The sequence below is a fragment of the Zalophus californianus genome, chromosome 10 (genome assembly GCF_009762305.2).
Source record: "Zalophus californianus isolate mZalCal1 chromosome 10, mZalCal1.pri.v2, whole genome shotgun sequence".
In the NCBI taxonomy this organism is placed as follows: domain Eukaryota; kingdom Metazoa; phylum Chordata; class Mammalia; order Carnivora; family Otariidae; genus Zalophus; species Zalophus californianus.
The window spans coordinates 71,027,858-71,048,975 of record NC_045604.1 but is presented as its reverse complement, the minus strand read 5'-3'; the positions used below and the strand labels follow the sequence as shown (position 1 = coordinate 71,048,975).

General features: G+C 61.7%; 2 protein-coding genes across 6 annotated transcripts; both read right to left on the bottom strand.

Moving 5' to 3' along the window:
- Positions 1 to 259: 259 nt before the first annotated feature.
- SLC9A3R2 (SLC9A3 regulator 2) lies at positions 260 to 13,296 on the bottom strand. Of its 5 annotated transcripts, none has more exons than XM_027612237.2 (7): positions 13,061 to 13,296; positions 8,949 to 9,149; positions 2,933 to 3,112; positions 2,308 to 2,461; positions 2,187 to 2,230; positions 1,581 to 1,646; positions 260 to 1,341 (listed from the first exon to the last, which is right to left on the bottom strand). In XM_027612237.2, exons 1-7 carry the CDS (start codon positions 13,103 to 13,105, stop codon positions 1,183 to 1,185), a joined length of 849 nt encoding a protein of 282 aa, XP_027468038.1. In that variant the 5' UTR covers positions 13,106 to 13,296; the 3' UTR covers positions 260 to 1,182. The 5 variants fall into 5 exon arrangements, with proteins under 5 accessions (XP_027468038.1, XP_027468036.1, XP_027468037.1 ...); XM_027612235.1 differs by lacking the exon at positions 13,061 to 13,296 and adding an exon at positions 11,540 to 11,835; XM_027612236.1 differs by lacking the exon at positions 13,061 to 13,296 and adding an exon at positions 11,540 to 11,832 and having other exon boundaries at positions 1,584 to 1,646.
- Positions 13,297 to 16,860: 3,564 nt separating this feature from the next.
- Positions 16,861 to 18,062, bottom strand: NPW (neuropeptide W). The gene is made up of 3 exons (XM_027611890.1): positions 18,052 to 18,062; positions 17,327 to 17,845; positions 16,861 to 17,054 (listed from the first exon to the last, which is right to left on the bottom strand). Exons 1-3 carry the CDS (start codon positions 18,060 to 18,062, stop codon positions 17,012 to 17,014), a joined length of 573 nt encoding a protein of 190 aa, XP_027467691.1. The 3' UTR covers positions 16,861 to 17,011.
- Positions 18,063 to 21,118: the final 3,056 nt, after the last annotated feature.

The following is a 21,118-nucleotide window of genomic DNA, read 5'->3' as shown; positions in this document are numbered from 1 at the left end:
GAGGGCCCCAGGGTGTGCCAATGAAGGAGGGAGCAGGGCTCCAAGTTTTGGGGGTCTCCAGGGGGCTGGGGAGGGGGAGACAGCAGAAGCGGAGAGGGGTCAGGCTTGACTGCCGGGTGGATGGAGTGGGAGAGGCTTGAGAATGGGCCTCTGCTTCTAGCAGCTGAGAGTGGGGCTCCCTAGCTGCTGCCTTCCTGCCCAGACCACAGCCCCCCACCCACAAGTGAGGTCTCAGGAAGGACAAGCGGCCACGGGTCTGAGGAAGGCCTGTTTATTAGGAGAGCGCGCATGCGCTATGGCTTACGGGGCAGACAGCAATGTCAGTTGGGGCCGGAGCCAGCAGGAAAGGGAGAGTGGGTGGGGTCTCCTGGGGGCAGGCAGGCTCTCGCACAGCCACGCTCCCCCTGCCTCGCGGCTGTGGCGCAGGGACAAGAGGCCTGTCCAGAGACCACCCTCTTCAGGGACACAGGGCCTCCATCCTTGGGCCCCTGGAGCCCAGGCCCCGTGCCCCAGACCACAGCTGAGCAGGGACATGGGGGCCTGGCCTGGTGACCTCCGCCCCCAGCAGGGAGGGGGCGGAGGGGCAGCTCCTACAGCCACAGCTGGCCTCCCCAGCGTCACACTGAAGCCCCCACAACCACAGTCTGGCCCCCCTACGTTTTCCTCTGTCCCTGGAAGTGCCCAGGGGCGCCCACTCGGGATGGCTGCTGCTGAGGGGTGGGGAGGAAATGGTTTGCAGAGAAAGGTTTGTTTTATTGCAATTACTTAGAGAGGCGTCCTGCGGGGGCAGGGGCGGGGGCGGGACTCTGGTATTAAGTGGAAACATGTGTGGAACTGGAGCTCTCTCTCTTTTTTTGTTTTTGGAAGAAAAGCAAAAACACAAATTCCTTTAAGTCAGCAGGCCCGGGCAGAGCAGCAAAAGGGCCGGGCCCACGGTCACCACTGCCTCTCTCTGTCCCTCTCTTCTATCTCGGGGGGGCCCCCTCTCCCCTATCCAGCACCCAGCAGGTAGGGGGGCAGGACGGGGCTCACTGGGAAGCACATTGGTTCCTGGGTGGTGGTGGGACCAGCACGGCTTCTGGGGGTGAGGAGGCACCCCCTCCAGTCCACTGAGGCTTGGGGAACTCTGGGCTGGGCCTGTGGGGCGAGGCCTGCGGGCCGTGCAAACAGGCAGGGAGGGGCTCAGAAGTTGCTGAAGATCTCGCGTTTCCGGTTCCAGTCCATCTGTGGTGCCCGCTTATTGACCCGGGTGGCTCTCGCCTTCTCCTTGGCTTCGGCCGCCGTGGGGCTCAGGTGGAGGCCGCTCTCCTGAAAGGGGTCCCGCTTCCAGGTGCTGCTGTCCTGGATGGGGGGGCAGGCAGAGCAGGCAGGTGGCCAGAGTGAGTCCCGGACCCAAGCCCCTCGTCGGGTGACCCCTCCCGGGCAGCTCATATCCCCACAGGCCTCCTGGTGGGGCTGGGGCAGCGGGCCCCAGAGGGCATCCTAGAGGTGGTGACCCCACTGCCCAGGCTGTACAGAGGCCCACCCCCAAAGCCTCTGACCCCCGTGTGAGCACAGCAGTGGGGTGGGCAGGCACTTGCTACCTCAGTGTCCTTGTCTAAGCCAGGCAGATCACTTCGCGACGAGCACGCTGAGCCACCGTTGACCTGGGAAACAAAGGGCAAGGTGTGGCTTCAGGGACCCTGCCCGGGAGCCACGGGCGCACACGCAGACATGTGCCCACACGCACATCAGAGCTGCATCTAGTCTTCCATTTGGCAGGAGGCTCCAAGCCTCTACTGTACTCCAGGCCCAGCCTGGGCAGGATGCCGGACAACCGGCAGCAAGTGGGCAGGTGCTGTGGAGGGCTGGGGAGCCAGCCCTGGCCGGCTCACAACAGGAATCAGCCACACGAGCATCCCCTGGGGTGAAGCCAGGGCCAGCTTCCCAAGGACTGACGGCGGAGTGAGACTCCAGATCGCCAGCCAGCACTGGGCAGAGGCACCCGCAAGGCCAACAGCCGCATGGGGCAGGGGTGTGGCTGACCCAGGACAGGACCCACAGGGAGCATGAGAGCTAGAAGTGGTTGGGCCAGATTGGGTCTCACGGTCACACCAACACAAGGAGATCTTGAGGCCAGGCCTGGGGATCCCTAGAGGTGCCCCTATGGTCTCCTGGGCCTACCCGGTCCATTCCCACCCTCTTACCTGGGCAGGGCTGGTCCCATTGGTGACTGGTGATGGCAGTGGGCCTGTGGGAACAGGATGTCAGTGGCTGCCCAGCACCCTATGCTCCACCCCATCCCCAGGCCCCCAGGCAGCAGCCCACCTTCCACATGCTCCTCAGTGGGTGTGACCCGTAGCCGCTTGAAGTACTCGTCCGTCTCAGGGTCCACCACCAGCAGCCTGGCCTCATCCTCCCTTGCCTTGATGCTGGCAACCACCTCTGCGTGGCGCAGCCCCTCGACATTCTGCCCGTTCACCTGCCACCAGCAGTATGGGGTCAGCACTGCCGGAAGTCAGGCCCCTGCAGGCCCCCTGAGCCACCCAGCCAGGTGTGGCATCAAATATTCATCAATGTTGTCACCAGCCATGGCAGCAAGAGGAATGCCAGCTCAAGTTCCCAGCATCTCTCCTCTTCCCAGCAAGGACCTCCCTGCCCAGACACACACTGGGGGTAGGGGGGACACGGGCCCAGACAACACTGGGGGTGGGGGGGACATGGGCCCAGATACACACTCAGGGGGGTACGTGGGCCCAGACATACACTCGGGGTGGGGGGGACATGGACCCAGACACACTTGCGGGGGACATGGGCCCACACACTTGGGGGGACACAGGCCTAGACACACACGGGGGGGAACATGGGCCCAGACACACACTCAGGTTGGGGGCAGAGGCCCAGACACACACTTGAGGGACACCTAGCACCCCAAAGCCTCCATGACAGGTACCTCGATGAGTCTGTCCTGGGCGCGGAGGCCAGAGTGAGCAGCAGGTGAGCCTGGGTCCACGGAGCGGATATACTGTCCCGGCCGGGACTTGTCACTGTGCAGGTTGAACCCGTAGCCTTGGGGACCCTTTCGGAGGTGGCACAGCCGAGGGCGTAGCTCCCTCAGGGGCCCACCAACATCCTACAGGCACATGAGACCAGGCTCAGCGCTGATCTCCCACCATCATCCCCCACCAAGGCCGCTGACCCAGCCCGCCAAGGCCTCCGGCCCCCGGAATGCAGCTGCAGTGGAGGTGGGCTAGAGGAACCCGAACCGCACGCTCAACATCACGCCCCGCCCGGCAGCCCCAGGTCTCAGGACAAACCCTCTGTACCCATGCCTGGGGGCCCTGGTAGGGTGCCTGTGACTGAGCTCCAGCAGCAGGATCTTGAGCAAAGCCTCAGTTTCCAAACCCAAAACAACTTCAAATGGGACCAGGGGCTTTACAGGGGTGTTAACAGGATCTGCTCAAGGGCAGCGCTGAGCCCAGGCCAGGGACCTAGGAGCAGCCAGGTGAGACAACTGTCCTGGACTGCTATCCCTAGGGGGGTGCGCTGCCAGGAACCCCCTCCCCCCTCCCTCCCCGAGCGAGAGGCTGACGTTTGTTTTTTCTCCCCTTCTCCCTGTGGCGTCCATAGGGCTGGTGGCAGAGTGATGTGTTTGCTTTTACATTCCAGAGCAAGCTGGAGCCACCCCCACCCCCATAGGGCCCAGGGACAGGGCGCAGGGGCCGAGCCGAAGCGAGTGAGAAGGCCAAGGGTGGACCTGCCTTCCCACCCTCCCCGCGAGAACACAGAAGGCCCACGATGCCCTGAGCGCACCCCCCCCGCCCCCCGCATCGACAACCCAGGGCCTCGCCTCGCTTTACCTCGGGCATCCTGCAGTAGGGCTGTGGGTTAGGGGGCAGTGAGGGCAAGGGCCAGGCCCCAGGACGCCCCCCCACCCAGCCACGGCCTGGGGCCGCGACCACAGTGTAGGTGGCTAGCGGCTGAGGGTGCTCAATTAAACATGGCGGGTGGCCGGAGTGCCTGGGCAGGCAGCCGCTCAGGTTTCCGGGGCCGCTCAGGACTCGAGTGCGCGTGCGGGTGAGCAGGTGCCGGGTGGGGGGGTGTTCCCTGGGCCCCTCCCTGACCCTCCACCTACCCTTACCCCCAGGGAAGCTCTCCAGGCCTCAGGCACCTACCCCCCGCAGCTCAGGCCACCCCCTGACCACTCCCAGCCTCCAGGTCTCTGAGCTCATTCCTCAGATCTGACCGTGAGTACTCTGGCCTGCCAGTTGGCCTGGCTGTGGACCCAAGAGCATCTTTTCTCACAGCGCGGGTGCCCTGCCCTGGCTCCGGGCCTCTCCCTTGTCCAGAACACCCTCTTCCTGCCCAGCCTGCACCCCTCCTCTGGGACCCCTTTCCGGACCCCCAAAGCCCGCCCAGACATGCCCTCGGGATCCCCACTGCAGGCCACCACCTCGCCCCATAACCCCAGGAACTCAAGGGACAGGGCAGCTGCTTCCTTGACCCCCCCAGGGGTTCGGCTGGGCAACATGAGCTGAACTGACGGGTGTGAGACCCCCGAGTGCTCCAGGGCGCCCCCGTACAGACTCAGCCCCTCTCCCAGACACACCTGGAGGCACAGGCTTTGAATGCCCCCGCACCGCAGAGGTGCCTCTCAGATCCAGGCGGCCGGAGCCCAGACCCCAAGGCTGGCAGGCCAGAAGCAGAGCCAGAGTCGGGACCAAGCACACCTGGCAGGTGGACATGGGCCCAGATGTGAGAGGCGCGTGGCCACAGAGACCAGACATGCAAACATACACTTACAACACGCTACACGGTAACACATGCGTTCGAGAGGACAGCCCCCTGGTGCTGAGCCCTGCAGCCTCTTCTCACGCCCTGCACAGTGACCTCCCTGGCAGGTCTCTCAAGGCCCTCAAACAGGAAGCAGGACTGGGGGAGTATCCGGGGCCATGAGGCCAGGCAGAAGTCACATCCGGGTTTGGGACCATCCTGGCCATCTCCCTGCCTCAACCCAGCAAGGCCACCGCTCACCACACCAGCCAAGAGGCTTCTCTGCAAGTCTTGCCTGAATTGCTCTCCTGCCGATCAGCCAGATCAGCCAGCGTCCAAGGAGCCCCACCCCCGGCACCAGACCCTCAGGTTGAGAGGCTGCGTGGAGAGGCCCGGAGACGCAGTGGGTCAGGAGGGGGCGCAAGCAGGCCCAGCGCATTGCTCACATTCCTCGCTCCGGGCCCTGGCTCTGAGCACTTCCTGCCACCTCCCAGCCAGGCCCTCAGGCTCCCACGGGCTCCCAGCCGGGCAGCCCGGAGCCGGACAAGCCCTGGTCTCACAGCGCAGCCCGTGACCAGACAAAGAAGCTGGCATGGGGGTACCCCGGGGGCCAGGCTGTGCCCCCCCCAGATGATGACTCACCAGCCTTGGCAGAGAAAGGCCCCCATTGTTGCTCAGGGTGCAGCCTGCTCGCACCAGGGTCACCAGGGTGTCCCAAATCCCCTCTCCTGACCCTGGGGGACATGGGCTAAGCTGGCTGCTGGGGTCCTCGTTGCCCACCCTGCCCCCACCCAGCCTGACCTGCACAGGTCCCCAGGATGGTCTCTGCGGAGGGGCTCCTGGGGCTGGGGCCGGTGGTGTGCCATCCCCAGAGCGGGCCATGGGAGGCAGGAGAGAAGTGGCAGGCACCGAGCGTCCAGCTGGAGTGGCCTGAAGTCTCCGGCCAGCCCAGGCCACCACCCCATTTATCCACCTCCCACGGCGGCCCCGGCTCCCCAGGGATGGGTGGGGACAGGGGGGCTGAGTCACTTTGGGGAGCAGGGTGGTGTCTGGGTCCCCCTCCCCTGCTCAGGCCCCAGCTAGGCACCCCGTACTGGCTAGGTTTCAGTCCCAAGAAAGGAAGGAAGGAAGCTGCTGGGAGGCCCTGCCCTGCTCCCAGGACCCGGGGCTGGGGAGACAGGGAGGCAAGGGAGGGGTCCCCGGCGCCGGAGCAGAAGACAGTCCTGCTGAGGCTCCCAGAGCTTTCCCGTAGGTATGAGGCCCCCATACCAGGCGGTCACCCCCTGCAGGACTCTCCCTCCCTCGCTCGCCCACGCTCGGACCCCAAGGGCCTCTAGAATGGACAGTGGGGGCCCAGGCTCTGTCCCCACCTCCACGGCCCTGGTACCGCAGGCTGCCCCGTCTGTTTGGGGGCTGTCCCTCTCGTCACTGTCAGGATCAGCTGGACTGCAGCTGCAGCCTCCCCAGCCTGCTCTGGCCGGGGGCTGAGTCACCACTGACTAGGACCCCACAGCACCCCAATGGGAGGGGCCGCCCCATCAGTGTCCTCTCCGCCCCACCTCCCACAGCCCAGCTGGGACAGAGGAAACGGAGCTGAGAGGACAGGAGTGACTCGCGGGGCCCTGACCCCCAGCTTGGCTCTTACTTCCACGGGGCCCCCAGGGGCTGCCTTCCTGCACTGGAGCAAACCACATCCATCCCAGCTAGTCGTCCTGCCTGCCGCAGGCAAGCACCACCCTCCCAGCCACCCTGACTGCCAGTCAGTCCTGGGGAGGTCAGCCGAGGCCTGGCTCTTCCATCAGACCCTCTGAGCTCAGCCAGTTAGACACTGGGTCTCTGGCTGGGAGGGAGGGGGTCGCCCTGTCCCCTGGGCCTCCCCTGACCTCCTGGAGTCCCGGTCCCCAGGCCGGCCCCTACCACAGAGCCCCTGCCAGTCAGGCCCCACTTTGTTCCTCTAAAAATACGCCCAGAGGAAGCCCCCTCCAAAGGCTTCCTGCGACTCCCAGAGCCTGAAATAGCAGAGAGGGAAGGTCCCACCCAAGGACAAGGTGCCTCAGCACCCCACCCTCCAGATAAGCCCCGAGGGCGGATTTTTCCACAGGAAGGTGAACTCAGCGTTTGTGTCTAAATCAATGGACAAACGCCTGGGGGGGGGAGGGGCGCTTCCTCCGGGAGGTAAGACGCCTGTGAAGGAGCGGTGCTCTGGGAGCCAGCCCAGCCGGCACATCGTCCCCGGACCTCCCTGAAACCCCACAGCTGACCCGGATGCCCCCAACTCGGGCCCTGACCACCCCCGTGGGGCTCTCCAGCCCAGAGAACAAAAAGCATCCTGAGGGTTCAGACCCAGGCCTGCGCCCAGGCTGGCTTCCCACCTGAAATGCCCGCCTTCCCCCGAGGCCCAGAGACGGCCAGCTCACACATGAGACATGCACACCCAGAAACTTCAGATCTCACACCTCCACTGGCATTAGGCCAGTGTTTTGTTTTGTTTTGTTTAAAGATTTTATTTATTTATTTGGCAGAGAGAGACAGTGAGAGAGGGAACACAAGCAGGGGGAGTGGGAGAAGGAGAAGCAGTCTTCCCGCGGAGCAGGGAGCCTGATGCGGGGCTCGATCCCAGGACCCTGGGATCATGACCTGAGCCGAAGGCAGACACTTAACAACTGAGCCACCGAGGTGCCCCAGGCCAGTTTTTCTCAAAGTGGGATCTGGGGAAACCCCTGGGATTGAATCCTTTAAAGAGATTTAAAAAAAGAGAGAGAGAAGAAAGAAAAAAGGTGCCTGGGTGGCTCAGTCCCTTGAGTGTCTGCTTTCGGCTCAGATCATGATCCTGGGGTCCTGGGACGGAGCCCCATTTGGGGCTCCCTGCTCAGCGGGGACCCTGCTTTTCCCTCTCCCTCTGCCCCTGTTTGTGTTCTCTGTCAAATAAATAAATAAAATCTTTAAAAAAAAAAAAAAGGCAAAATGGGCTTGAGAAACAGTACCATGGGGCTTCAAGAGCATAGAACAATCGGGGCGCCTGGGTGGTTTTGGCTCAGGGTCATGATCTCATGGGTCATAATCTCACAGGTCGTGAGATCGAGCCCTGCGTTGAGCCTAGAGTCAGGCTCCACACTCCATGGGGCATCTGCTTGGGGATTCTCTCCCTCTGCCCCTCCTGTTACTCTCCCTTTTTTTTTTTTTTTTAAGATTTTATTTATTTATTTGAGAGAGAGAGAATGAGAGATAGAGAGCACGAGAGGGAAGAGGGGCAGAGGGAGAAGCAGACTCCCTGCTGAGCAGGGAGCCCGATGTGGGACTCGATCCCGGGACTCCAGGATCATGACCTGAGCCGAAGGCAGTCGCTTAACCAACTGAGCCACCCAGGCGCCCGCTCTCCCTTTCTCTCGCTCCCCCTCTCCCTCTCTCAAATAAAGAAACAATAATAAAATTTAAAAAAACGGGGTAGAACAAGCAGGGGCAGGCTCTTCCTCTTGGCCTCCCCCAAGTAGGAACCCCCGCCCAAGTCCTGCCACCCAGAAGTCGGTAGAATAGCAACACACACGCACACGCACACACACGCACGCACGCACACACACACGCACGCACGCACGCACACACGCACACGCACATATTTATTCCAGCTCTTCTGGCCTGGAGCGGACAAAGGAAGAGAAAAGTACCCCAACCGCGCTAGACCCCAAGCTGAGGACCCAGCTTAAGAGTGTCCCCGGCTGTCCCCAACCATGCACTGCCCACAGAGAAGGACCAGCCCCTACCTCTCAAGGCTTTCCCAGCACAAGCAGGCTCCTTAGACAGGCAGACACCTGACATGAACACAGAGGTAGGCACAATCCATCCCAGGACATCCCCGCAGACCCTTCCCAGTTCCCTCAGCCCCTAGGCTGGGCTTTTCAGAGTGACCTTTCCTAGGCCAGGGAGCTCTGATGGGCATCCTGGGGAAGAGTGCTGGAGATGGGGGACCAGGGACCGGGGCCACGCTCCCCTGAGTCCACCTGCCTTAGAACACAGACTGAGAGCAGAAAGAGTGGCCCCAAGTAGCCAAGAGGTTAGTCACCAGGGGCCCCGAGAGGCAGAAGAGATGGAGACGGAGCCTTGTGGAGGTGAGTGGAGTGGGAGACTGCCCGCCATCCAGAGGCAGACATGGTGGTTCTGGGAGAAGCTGGGGTGGCCCTGGTGTGCAGAGCCTGCCATACCTTCTGGCCAGCCTCCGAGCCCAGGCTGCCGGCACGTGCCCAGTCCAGCTTTGGCTCCCAGGGGTCGTGGGTGGGTGGAAGCCCTCGCTGAGCCATCTCCTCAGTGCAGGTCAGCTGCCGCCGGCGGAGCTCCTCGTCCGTCTCTTTGTCCACCACCAGCAGCCGAGTCTGCCCTTCCACAGCCTTGATTCTCTGCACCACCTGGGCCGGGAAGGTTGTGGGGAGCAGGTCAGCGGTCGGCACTCTGGGCAGCACATGGACAGTGGCACCACCCAGGGCCGGCCCAGGATCACGGGCAGGCAGCTGGCCTACCAGGGGTGGGTGGCTGGACCGAGAGGCCCGCCGGCTCCGCCTCCCACCCCCAGTGCACCGGCAGCTCCCTCCCTCTTTACCCAGGACTCCTGACACAGGGCTACAGGGTCACTGCAGGGCCTGGCCTTGGCCCCGGGTCTTGTCCAGGAGGGGCCAGGAAGCTGGGTGAGGCAATTTGTCTGGAAGGTGGTGCACGGCTGAGCTTGGGGTTTTCAGGGTGTGAGCGTGTGTGCACAGATTTGTGTGCAGGTGTGCATCCAGCTGTTTCAGGGTCTCTCAGTCTGCGGTTGAGGGAGCAAGGGGTCTCCCTAGGTCCCTGTCTGAGGGTCTGTGGCCATTGCTGTTCTCAGTAGTGGAGCATGGATGTCTAAACCCCCGCCTCTGAGCCTTCCATTTGCCTCCAGACCATGACCACCTGTCCCTGCTGGACCTGCAGAGATGGGAAGGCCTGGTTCCTGTGGCAAGGCACCCGCTGGGACACCCACACACAACCTGGGAAGCAGGGTTCAGACCGGGCACGCAGAGGCCACCTGTGGGACCAAGTGCAACATGAGGGCCACGTGTGTCTTTGCAAGTGTCTGTGAAGTGTCTAGACCGTGTGGGGGACCGTGGAGCGTGCATGTCAGTGTGTGTCCTGCGGGGAGAAGGAGCAGTCGGTGCCCCCTGGGCATTGGGGTAGGAAGGACAAGACTCCCATCCCAAGTCTTGGGGGAGGGCAGAGAGGGCCCCCAACAGCTGCTCGGCAGAAGCTGTCAATGGACAGGAGGGTGTGAACCAGGCCCATCTTCCCCCAGGCCCTCCTCTGCCCTCTCCTCTCTCTTGGTGAGAACCACAGGGGGAGCCCAGCACCCTGCCACTTCCTGACTGTGGGACCCAGACTAGACGCTCAATATCCTCAAGCATCGGTTTCCTCATGTGTCAAACAAGGAGCTGGAAGAGCACCTCCTCCCTCCTGGGCCAGCATGGTCCCGTGTGTAAACTTCGAGACCAGCATGCGAGGCCCTGGGAGAAGCAGGTGCTCTTGGGGCAAGGGTGGCAGTGACCGCTAAACCAAAGCCAGCTGGCACTCTGGTACCCCTCCCTGTGGTCTGTCAAGCCCAGACCTCTGGCCTGCACCCCACCCTCCTTCAGCAAACAGCTTTGTCCAGGGACACGCTGGGTGGAACACAGAATGTAGGCAGACAGACGGATAGACAGGGGGCTCAGGGGTAGAAGCTGGAGTTCAGCTGCTGGCCCAGCCGGGAACCAATATACTAATCTCTAGGCCCCAGGGCTGGTCATGAAGACAGGTCACAGACTCACGGGTGATGGGGAGGACACAGAGAAGCCTGAGCAGAAGGGGTGGAGGGAGGCTGGACTCTGGCCAGCTGAGTCCCTAGCCAGTAGGAGATAGAGAGTCCCCAGGGAGCAGAACCTGCCAAGAACAGACCCTGCCCTGCTTCTGGCCCTCATGTCCAGCGGCAGGGGGCAGGGGGCTGCAGCAGCGGCCCCTACAGGGCCAGGCAGCCTCCAAGGAGAGGCATATGCTGCCACCAGCAGCGACTCTGAGGGACCCAGACACCATCAGCCAAGACACACATTAGTACATTGACCTGCCAACACACACAGACGACTACACGTAGCAAGGCAGGCCGACCCACAGGCCTGGACGCACACACCTAGAGGTGCAGACCTGTATATTCACACGCACAGGGCAGCACGTGCACATGCACACACACAGACACAGGCACATACAGGTGTGCCCTCACTGGGACACCCCTCAGGTACCCCCAGGACCGATGTGGGCACAGGGGCGTGACCCCCAGAGGGACGTGTGCACACATACCCAGCTGTGTACACAAGCACGTGTTTACACTCATAGACAAGCACTCCGGGCCCGCAAAGCATGGAGACCCCCCAAGGTGACTGACGCCTGCCTCCTTGCACACTGAGGCCCGAACAGGACTAAAGTGCTGGGGCCGAGGGCGAGGAGCCGCAGTGCGGGCCCCTCCCTGCCAGGATGCCCCCTCCGCGGTGCAGGCGCCAGCTTCCTGAGGGGGGGAGAGGCGAGGAAGGAGGCCGGCGGCCGCTGCCTCCGTGGCCACGTCCACCACCTCGTAGCGGGAGCCCACGCAGGCCCTCGTGCGACCCCTCTCCGGCCCCCGGGGCCGGGCGCCGAGGCCTGGGCGCACGCAGCGCCGGGAACGGCGGTCGTTGGCGCCCCCCGCGAGCGCGGGGTTAGGGCCGCGCTCCCCGGGGAGGGGGCCCAGCGGGGCGGCGGGCGTGACGCGGGCACCCACCTGGTGGTGCGTCTCGCCCTCCACGTTGACGCCGTTGACCTCGACCAGCCGGTCCCCGGCGCGCAGCGCGGCCGCCTCGGCGGGGGAGCCGGGCTCCACGCGCCGGATGAACTGCCCGCGGCGGCCCTTCTCGCCGTGCAGGTGGAAGCCGTAGCCCTGCTCGCCGCGCACCAGGCGGCACAGGCGGGGCCGCAGCGGCTCCGGGGCGGCCATGGCGGCGGCTGCCCACCGGACGGCCACTGGCCGGCCACGGCGCTCACGCCTGCAGCGGGCAGGCAGGGGCGCGGGGGGCGGCGCGCAGGCGGCAGCGGCGGCGCTGGGGACCTGGCGGCGCCCTCGGCTGCTCCCGCTCGGCTCCCGTCGCCTCGGGCTCGGGCTCGGGCTCGGGCTCCGGCTCTGGCACCGCCCCCGCGCCCGCCCCTTCCCCGCCTCCTCCATGGGGCCGCCCCCGCCCCGAGTCCCGGCTGGTCCTGGCTGTGGCCTGGCCTCGGCACCCCGCCAATTCCGGGGGGTGGGGGGGAGGCCTTAGGGCCTAGGGACCACCTCTGTCTCGCCCCGACTCTGGGCAGCCTCCCTGGCGCAAGAGTCTTTGCTTCCTAGCCCAGGAACATTTATTGAGCACCTACTGTATGCGTGACACCGAGGCGGTGTCCTCCTCGGAGAAAGGGTCCTCAGGCGGAGGAACCCCACACCGGGGCAGAGAGTAAGAACAAGGGACACAGCTCTGGCCACCATCCTCGAGAACACACCCTCCACCCCCCCACCCCCCACCCCCATTCCCCACCTCCCCGGCTGTCCCGGTATCTGGATCTCTCCTGCACCCGGAGCTGCCCTGGCCCAACAGAATCCCAGGACGGGCCAGGAGGCAAAAAGAGGAGTTTGGAAGTAACAAGGCAGCAGCCCTCCCCTATATTCTGGAGGGCAGGGGCTCCCTGGGCCTCCCCAGGAGATCGTTTGTGCCTATCTGTGCTGGGGATGTCTATTAAACATTACAACCCCCCCCCACACACACATACCTCTCTCTTTGCCAGGGCCCCTCACTTGTGCCCCTGCTCATCCCAGGCAGAAATGAAATGTATCCAGGACTTTGGCCTCTGACCTCTGGCTTGGGATCAGTGCTCACAGAAGCTGTTCCCATGAGCTGACCCCTGTGATGCCCCTCTGCCCCAGCCCACCCTTCCCTCCATCCTTCTCCCCTAGCATCTGGCCATCCCCAGCATGAGTGCCCCTTCCCCCAACAAGACAAGAATGACAAGAGAAAATCGGTTATGCTCTGTTGTGCCTCTGAGTACGCTTTATCTGGAAAAACCCAAGGGTGCTCAGGCCATTTTGCAGATCAAGAAACTGAGTTCTAGAGAGGAACGAGACCCAGGCAAGGTTCCCCAGGTCCTCTTAGGCACTGCTGTGAGATTCCAAGTCCACATTTTATCATGGAACTCTTTCTCAGCCTTGGATACAGGAAGACAGCTGAGCTCCCTCTCAGCCTGCCCCTCCCCAGCCTGCCCAGCCCCCTGCACATACCTGGTCCCTGGGGGTCAGGCATAGCCAGCCCAGACAGTTCCCCATGTGGGCAGAAGCAGGCTCGGCTCAGGTCCCGTCCTTGCTGCTCCTTCTCCCCTCTCCAGTGCCCTTAGCCTGGGCGCCCAGCCCCCACCCAAGCACAGGGCTCTCCTCTGGGCAGCCTCCTGGGCTGCGGCCCCTTGGGTGTCCACACCCAGCTGCTGCCCCTAAAAGCCACTTAGGCCAAGACTGCATGGCTGCTTCCCCACCCCCACCTCTAAGTTCCTGGCTGATGCTGCCATAGGTTCCTGCCTAGCTGGCCACCTCGATCTGTCTGTTTGCCTGTCCAGAGGCTGCGTGTCTGGCCTGTGACGGCCTCTCTGAACCCAGCCTGGTGCTGCTGCTCCTGGAGGCTGTGAGGATGGGTGCGGTCTATCATATACCACCCCAGGTGGGATTTAGGGGTCACCCCATAGCAACCAGGACCAGCCAGGACCTGCCAGGCTGTGGCATGGGGCCATACCAGAGTCTAGGGAGGTAGCTGGATGGGAGACCCCCAGGCTGGGGGTAGAGAAGGTAGGAGCCCCTGGTCCTCCGGGTGTGGGTCGGGAGGCCTGGAGATCTCCTCCCCCCTCCATAGGACAGACACTCGCAAGATCAGCCTCAACCAGTCAGTAAAGACAGTGGAGAACAGAACACCACTGGAGGGAGGGGTAACCATGGGCATGTGGTCACAGCCAGGGGCCAGAACACTGCATCATAGCTTAACAAAGGAGGCTCCAAAGCAAAAAAGGAGCTGAAATACCAGGAAAGTAACAGAGTTACAAAGGCAACATCAGAGAGTAATAAAGGGGGTGGGTAAAAGCCACAGAATAAAGGCAGCTCGGAAGAAGTGCAGGTAAATTCCAAAGGGGGAGCAGGAATGAGTGAGAGGGAACAAGGTAAGTATGGGGCCCCGACGAACAAAGAGGCAGGGAAAGCTAACCCAGCTGCTCTCCTGGGCAGACTCGCCGGCGCCCTTCCTTCAGCCTCGGGCCTCGGGCTGAGACAGAAGTGGGAGGCAGAGAAACAGGCCAAGAGAACAGCATGAACAACAACCCAGAAGAGCGGACCGAAAGGTGCTCAGGGGCTGTAAGCTGTTTGGGGTCGCCGGGGAGTGGGCCAGAAGAGGTGATCAGCAAGGCCAGCTGCAGGCGGGGAGGCCAGGTGGGAGGTGATCCCTACCCCCACCCCCGACGCCCTCGCTGCCACCTTGCTACACAGGCTTTGAGACTGATGGGAAGTAGACCTTTCGGGGCTTCCCTCTCCTGGATATCTGAGGGTCCACCTGGGGTGGGGGTTGGCCCGGGGCTCCAGTGGTGGGGAGGGGGCTGTCCCCTGAGCTTTGAACCTACCCTCCCAGCTACAACTTCCCCAGCGATGGGCGGGGCCTGGGCCTGGGCGGGGACTCTGGGGCGTGGCAGTGGATAGAGGCCTGGTCACCCTCCAGGGGAAGGTTTGGGGGCCCGTCTGTGGGGTGGAGCCATTAGTCGGACGCCCGGGTAATGGCCCGGAGCTTCCCGGACCGGCGCCGCCTCCCTAATGGGCATTAATGGCCCCACGGGATGACCGGGCCTCGCTTACGGCTTCCTCCCTCAGACTACCCCAGGCCTCTCTTCAGAGCCCGAAACTGGAGCAGGCGGGACCAGCGCGACGTAAAGAGAGATGAGAACACGACACCCGGAGCCGAGAGGGAGAGAAGGGGAGAACGCGGGCGCGGACCACCGGAGGGAGATGGCGCAGGAACCCGCCCACCAGCTCTGGGCCCGCCCAAGCCCCGCGCCTGGCCCCTCCCACCGCCGCAGGCGCCGGCTGGGGCTGCAGCCTTGAAGAGCAGCCGCGCAGCGCCGCCTGCCGGCTCGCGGTGGGATTGCTTCGTCCGAGGGGCTGGCCCAGGCCCCGCCCCTCTGGCCCCGACGCGGTACAGCCTTGCCCTGCTGGGTGGGGGTGGCGGCTGAGGCCGGCGCCTTGGGGCTGCTTGCACTGCAGGGGCACAGGGGTGCCATGAAGGTGGTAGGCATAGAAGCCGGGCCTCTGCCAAATCCCTAATCAGCACTGCTCTTTCGCCTTGGACCTGGCACCAATCTCCCTGGACTGGGGTACCTCCAGGCAACGTGAAATCCAGCGCCTCGCCAAGTGTCCAGCACTTGTGACCAAACATATGCAGACCACTTGGCACCCGGCGCTGGTGAGCACTGGAGAAACATTAGACCCCTGGAAACAGATTTATATGCCTGGGTAAGGGCGGGTCTAGGGCTGGTGCAGCCCTGAGGAGGGCATTTAACATGGCCTGAGGCCCTGGAGTCCTTCTTCTGGGTGGACCATGGGGCCGTTCTGGAATCTGCCCACAGGTCCTGCAGTCTGTGTGGGGAAGGGGAAGGAGCAATGAGACTGGGGGACAGAGCAGCCCTGGGGCCCAACCCCGGAACGTGGATTTTTGTGCCATCGGTGGTGGAGAGTGAGGTGTTGTGGTCTGGAAGTTAGGTCATCAGGACGCCCATGCTTTGAAAGGCCGAGTTTGGCAAGAAGCAGGAGGAGGAATGGACTTGGAGTGCAGAGAATGGGCTGACCTGAGGAGTCTGTGGCCACCCCTTCCCTCAGTGCAGATTTGGAAACAGAGTCAATATAGTCAGGGGTCAGTAAGAATTGGGAGGGTGGAGAAAAAAGAGCACCCACATTAGGTGACAGCATGGGGAGAAGGGTGCACCCAGGAGATGGGCAGGAATTGCCAGTAAGGAGAGATGGGGGCTTCCAGAGGCCAAGGAGAATGTGGGGGCTGGTTCCATGTGAGTATCTCAAAGCTAGCCAGCTCGACGGGCATGGGACCACCCCTCCTCTGGTCATGGCTGGGTGCCGTAATGGAAGGCCTTGCCACATGGCCAAGGGAGGGCTCCAAGGGCAGACAGCATCAGGGCACAGTGACTAGTCGCATCGAGGCCCAGGACAGTTGTGGGAGTCAGAGCCCACACCGAAGAGGGTTGACGAAGAGGCAGAAGGGTGGAGGGGCCCACACAATTGTGAGCAGGAGCTATGAGGGGGCCCAGGGGTCCTTATTCATGACAGCAGAGCATATTTACGTGGGGGTTGGAGCCAATAACTGAAGATGCAGAGGGGATTAGAGGTGGAAGGGTCTCTGAGGAGGCAAGGGGCCCTTCCTCCCTAGAAGAGGAGCAGGACCTTGAAGTAGGGGGCCAGGGGTTCTCACTTCCTCTCCAGAAGCCATTGGCTGAGGGAAGGAGGGGGGTGAAAGAGATCAGGTTTGAAATGAATCCTGGGAGACGTGGGAAAGGCTGGGTAGGCTGCTGGTCTTAAGGTCCCTTAAGGAAGACATTCTCCCCAGCCTGGTCAGGAAGCATAGTGAGGGGGCACTCTGGGGCTCCCGGGAGGCTGGGGTGGGAGCTCTGGCTCAGCTAGTAGGGTATGAGTTGTTTTCCTCTCTCTGGTGGATGGCAGTGGGACCCAAGGTCTGACTTGTGCCTACCTCCCATGAGACCTCTCCTCTCCTGTGGGACCCTGGGACCTGGTCTGATGACCCCACCCCAGAACAGGAGGGGCAGTACTGGCAGAGAAGGAAGGGGACCTAGTCCCCAGCAGTGTCTCTGCCTCTGTCCCCTCTCCCCCTCCACAAGGACTTACAGATCGAGATCGTTAGGAGGGGGCATCCCCTGGCCAGGGAGAGGGCTCCTGTAACTGGCAGGGTGTGAATGCAGCTGTTTACACCCCAAAGCTAGATGCCAAGTATACAGCGTGGAGGAAAAGGGTCACACACGGGAACGCATGAACCAGGCAGCTTTTATTGACCAGACCACCTGGCCTGGCCAGAGCTGTTCGCCCAGGAGGAGGAGTAGACTCCTGGGTCAGATGAGGGGGCGTCACCAGCAAGGGCTGCGTTCAGGATGGCCCTGGGGAGAGGTGGGGGCCGGCGAAGGTGGTTCACTGCGCAGACCATGGCTGAACAGGATACACTCTGAAGGCTCTAGAAAGAACAGAGCAGGACCTTGGGGAGAAGTCTGTGAGCCCTCCACTAACCCTTACCTCCCCCCCCACCCTCCCTACCCCCCCCCCCCCCCCCCCCCCCCGCCAAGCCTGGAAGGGTAGGAAGCTCCTGGAAAGCCTTTCTGGGCAAGAAGTGAGAGATAGGATGGTCCTAGGGTGTCTCGTGGGCACGCGGGCGTGGGCTCCGGGCCCAGATCTCTCCAGACATCCTCCACCCGCTGCTGTCCCGGCCCCCTTTTTCTCCCCACGTACCTGTCCCGCTTCACGGAGGTCCAGGAATGGGCGCCCAGCCGCGGCTCCAGTTCGGGCTCGGGCGGCGCAGTTCGCGCCCGCAGTTCGAGCCCTGCGCGGGAGTACCTGCGTCCCATCTCCAACAGTTCCCGAACCCCCGAGGACAGCAGGAGAGCACCGCGGGGGACGGGCGCCGGAGAGAGGGTGTCTTTGGCAGATAGCCCCTGGGGGGACGCGCCCAGGCCCTGGGTGTCCCAGGCGAGGGACCCAGCAGCGGGGCGCAGCGCTCGGCGCCACTTGTAGGGCGAGCTGCGCAGCCCCATGAGCAAGCCCGCGGCGCGGCCCACTGTGTGGTAGCGGGGACTCGCCACGTGCTTGTACCAGGCGCCAGCGGGCAGCGCCAGGAGCAGCAACAATGCGAGCACCGGCCGGCCCGCAGGGCCCCGCACGCCCGTACCCCGCGCCAGGGTGCTCAGGTTGACGGCCGTCCGGCGGGGCAGGCCAGGAGCTAACTCAGCTGGGGCTGGGCGCGCTGCAGGACTGCGGCGTCGGGGAGCCGGAGCGTCGGGGGCGCAGCGCCGCGGGGCTAGCTTATAACTGCTCGCTAGCCCCGCCCCGCTCGCCCCCGCGGTACTCGCTCGGCTCCCAAAAGGTAGGGGGAGGGATGGAGAGGGAAGAGGGGCCCAGGCTGCTGGGACAGGGGCGTGGGTTATTGGAGTATCTTCTCTGAGTGGGCGGGCCTTCACCTAGAGCTCATCTTGACGCTCCGCTGGGAGCGCCCCTGCTCCCCCTCAAAGAAGAACTGAGGAGATGGGCGGACATGGGCAAAGGGATGCCTCCTTCGCCAGAGCTCTTGCAGGTTGGGCACCAGCGAAGTTGACTGGGGGGGCTATAAGAACCCTAGTGGGGTCAGAAGCGCTAACTGGTGGGGGTCCTGTATCATTCAAGAACCCTCTGTGTATTTCCTCTCCTGAGGGCTGTCTCTTGTCCCCCCACCCCTCCCACCCTCTCCCACACTAGCAGGTGGGAGCCCTCCAACCCACTTCCCCGCTGTGGCTGGATGCTTGCAACCACAAACTTGGTCACATGGAGCCCTCCCTGAGATGGTTAGTGGTTTCCCATGGCTTCCAGAATAAAAAGTAAACCCCTCCTCTTACCCCAGCCCTGGCCTGGGCAGAAGGCCCTGTGGACCTCCAGGCTACTCTCTGGTTGTGATCCCCCACAAGACCACTGTCTCTGGCCAGTTTTCATCTTTCTGCCTTACCCAACAAACTGTGATTCTGCCCGCCTCTGTTTCTGTCCTCAGAACATCCTTCCCTTCCTTCCCAACCCAGCAGACTTGCACTCATCACTCCGGATCCTGCCTACATGGCCCTCATCTGAATAGTCTCCTGGAGTATTTGTCTGTGGCTGTATGTGTTTAACAACCCCTTCCAGAGGGCAGAGCCTGACCCATTCTTGCCTGAGCCCCAACCCAGGAAGGATGTAAACCCCCAAATAATCAGGCCTCATCCCACCCCCAGCAACCACACCACTCATGGAACATTTTCTTGATCCCAGACACCAGGGATCCTGAAATGTCTTCTTCCTTTTTTTAAAAGATTTTATTTCTCAGAGAGAGAAAGAAGCCGGGGCGGCGGGGCGGAGGGGAGCACACAAGCAGGGGTAGCAGCAGACAGAGCAGGCAGAGGGAGAAGCAGGCACCCTGCTGAGCAAGGAGCCCGACATGGGACTCGACCCCAGGACCCTGGGATCATGACCTGAGCCGAAGGCGGACGTTTCACCTACTGAGCCACCCAGGCATCCCTGAAATGTCTTATTTTGATCTCCAAACAATGCCATGAGGTGGGATAATTAAAAAAAAAAAAAAAAAAAAAAAGATTTCGGAGGGGCGCCTGGGTGGCTCAGTCATTCAGCGTCTGCCTTTGGCTCAGGTCATGATCTCAGGGTCTTGGGATTTAGCTCTGGCATCGGGCTCCCTGCTCAGCAGGGAGTCTGCTTCTCCCTCCCTCTGCCTCTTCCCCGGCTTGTGTGTGCACTCTCTCTCTCTCTCTCGCTCACTCAAATAAAAATCTTTTGAAAAAATTTTAGGGGCACCTGGGTGGCTCAGTCATTAAGCGTCAGTTTTTAAAACTATTTAAAAAAAATTTTTTTAAAGGGGGCGCCTGGGTGTCTGTCTTTAGGCGTCTGCCTTTGACTCAGGTCATGATCCCAGGGTCCTGGGATTGAGCCCAACGTTGGGCTCCCTGCTCAGCGGGAAGCCTGCTTCTCCCTCTCCCACTCCCCCTGCTTATGTTCCCTCTCTTGCTGTATCTCTCTGTCAAATAAATAAATAAAATATTTTAAAAAAAATAAAGTGCGCCTGGGTGGCTCAGTCGTTGAGTGTCTGCCTTCGGCTCAGGTCATGATCCCAGGGTCCTGGGATCGAGCCCCACATTGGGCTCCCTGCTCAGCGGGAAGCTGGCTTCTCCCTCTCCCACTGCCCCTGCTTGTGTTCCCTCTTGCTATGTCTCTCTCTGTCAAATAAATAAATACTTTTTATTTTTTATTTTAAGATTTTATTTATTTATTTGAGAGAATGAGAGATACAGAGCACGAGAGGGAAGAGGGTCAAAGGGAGAAGCAGACTCCCTGCCGAGCAGGGAGCCTGATGTGGGACTCGATCCCGAGACTCCAGGATCATGACCTGAGCCGAAGGCAGTCACTTAACCAACTGAGCCACCTAGGTGCCCCTAAATAAATACTTTTAAAAAACTAAAAAATAAAATAAAAAATTTATTTTAATAAAAGCCCTTTCTAGGACTTTTGATCTTTTTATTTTTTTATAAGATTTTATTTATTCATTTGAAAGACAGAGAAACAGCACAAGCAGGGGAGAGGCAGAGGGAGAAGCCGACTCAGATCATGATCTGAGCCAAAGGCAGACGCCTCACCATCTGAGCCACCCAGGCACCCCAATAAAAAATTTTTTAAATTTAAAGTAATCTCTATACCCAACATGGGGCTTGAACTCAGAAGTCCAAGATCGAGAGTCGCATGCCCGCCAGGTGCCCTAAAGTGGACGATTATTGACCTCCTTTATCAATGAAGTAAGGCACAAGGAAAATGGATTTGTTCAGATCACCTGTTGGGTAAGCAGTGGTGTAAGTGGGGTCCGACCTAGACCCCCCAGCCTGAAAGCACCAGTTTGGGGACCTGAACTGCAGTTCTCCATGGAAACTGCTCCTCACCCTCTGCCTGTCTCTGCAGCAAAAGGGAAGGCGTGATTCTGGGAGTGAAGGGAACAAAGTCCTTCCTCCCGAGTCTCCCTATCGAGGGGCCACAGAGGGGCTGGGAGTACAGAGGATGCACCTCTAAGGCAGGAGGGGCCCAACTTGGTTGCAGGGAGCACTGGGGGGGGGGGGCAGTTAGAAGCAATGGCAGCCCTCCCTTCAAAGGCCCTGTGGAACGGGGAGAAGTGGGCTGAGCGCAGCGCCCTGTGCTTGGTGGTGGGAATGCGGGGGGTGTGCACCTCAACCTCTCCTGTCTCAGTTTCTTCACTTGCAAACTGGGATGATAAGAGCCCCTCCTCAGCTTAATGTGAGCATTAATCCAGGCACGGGTCTTGGCATTATGCCTGCCACATGGTAGCTGCTCAAAACATGGTCAGGCTACCATCCCCTGCTGTTACTGTACCCAGCCTCCTAAGCTGTCAGTAAAAACACTTTGATGGAGGGGTGACTGGCGCAGGGACTGGTGAGGTAGGGGATGGAGAGGGAGTTTTGGGTGCACCTGGAGGGGCCTGGAGGACCACAGGGACCCCGGAGCCGTGTG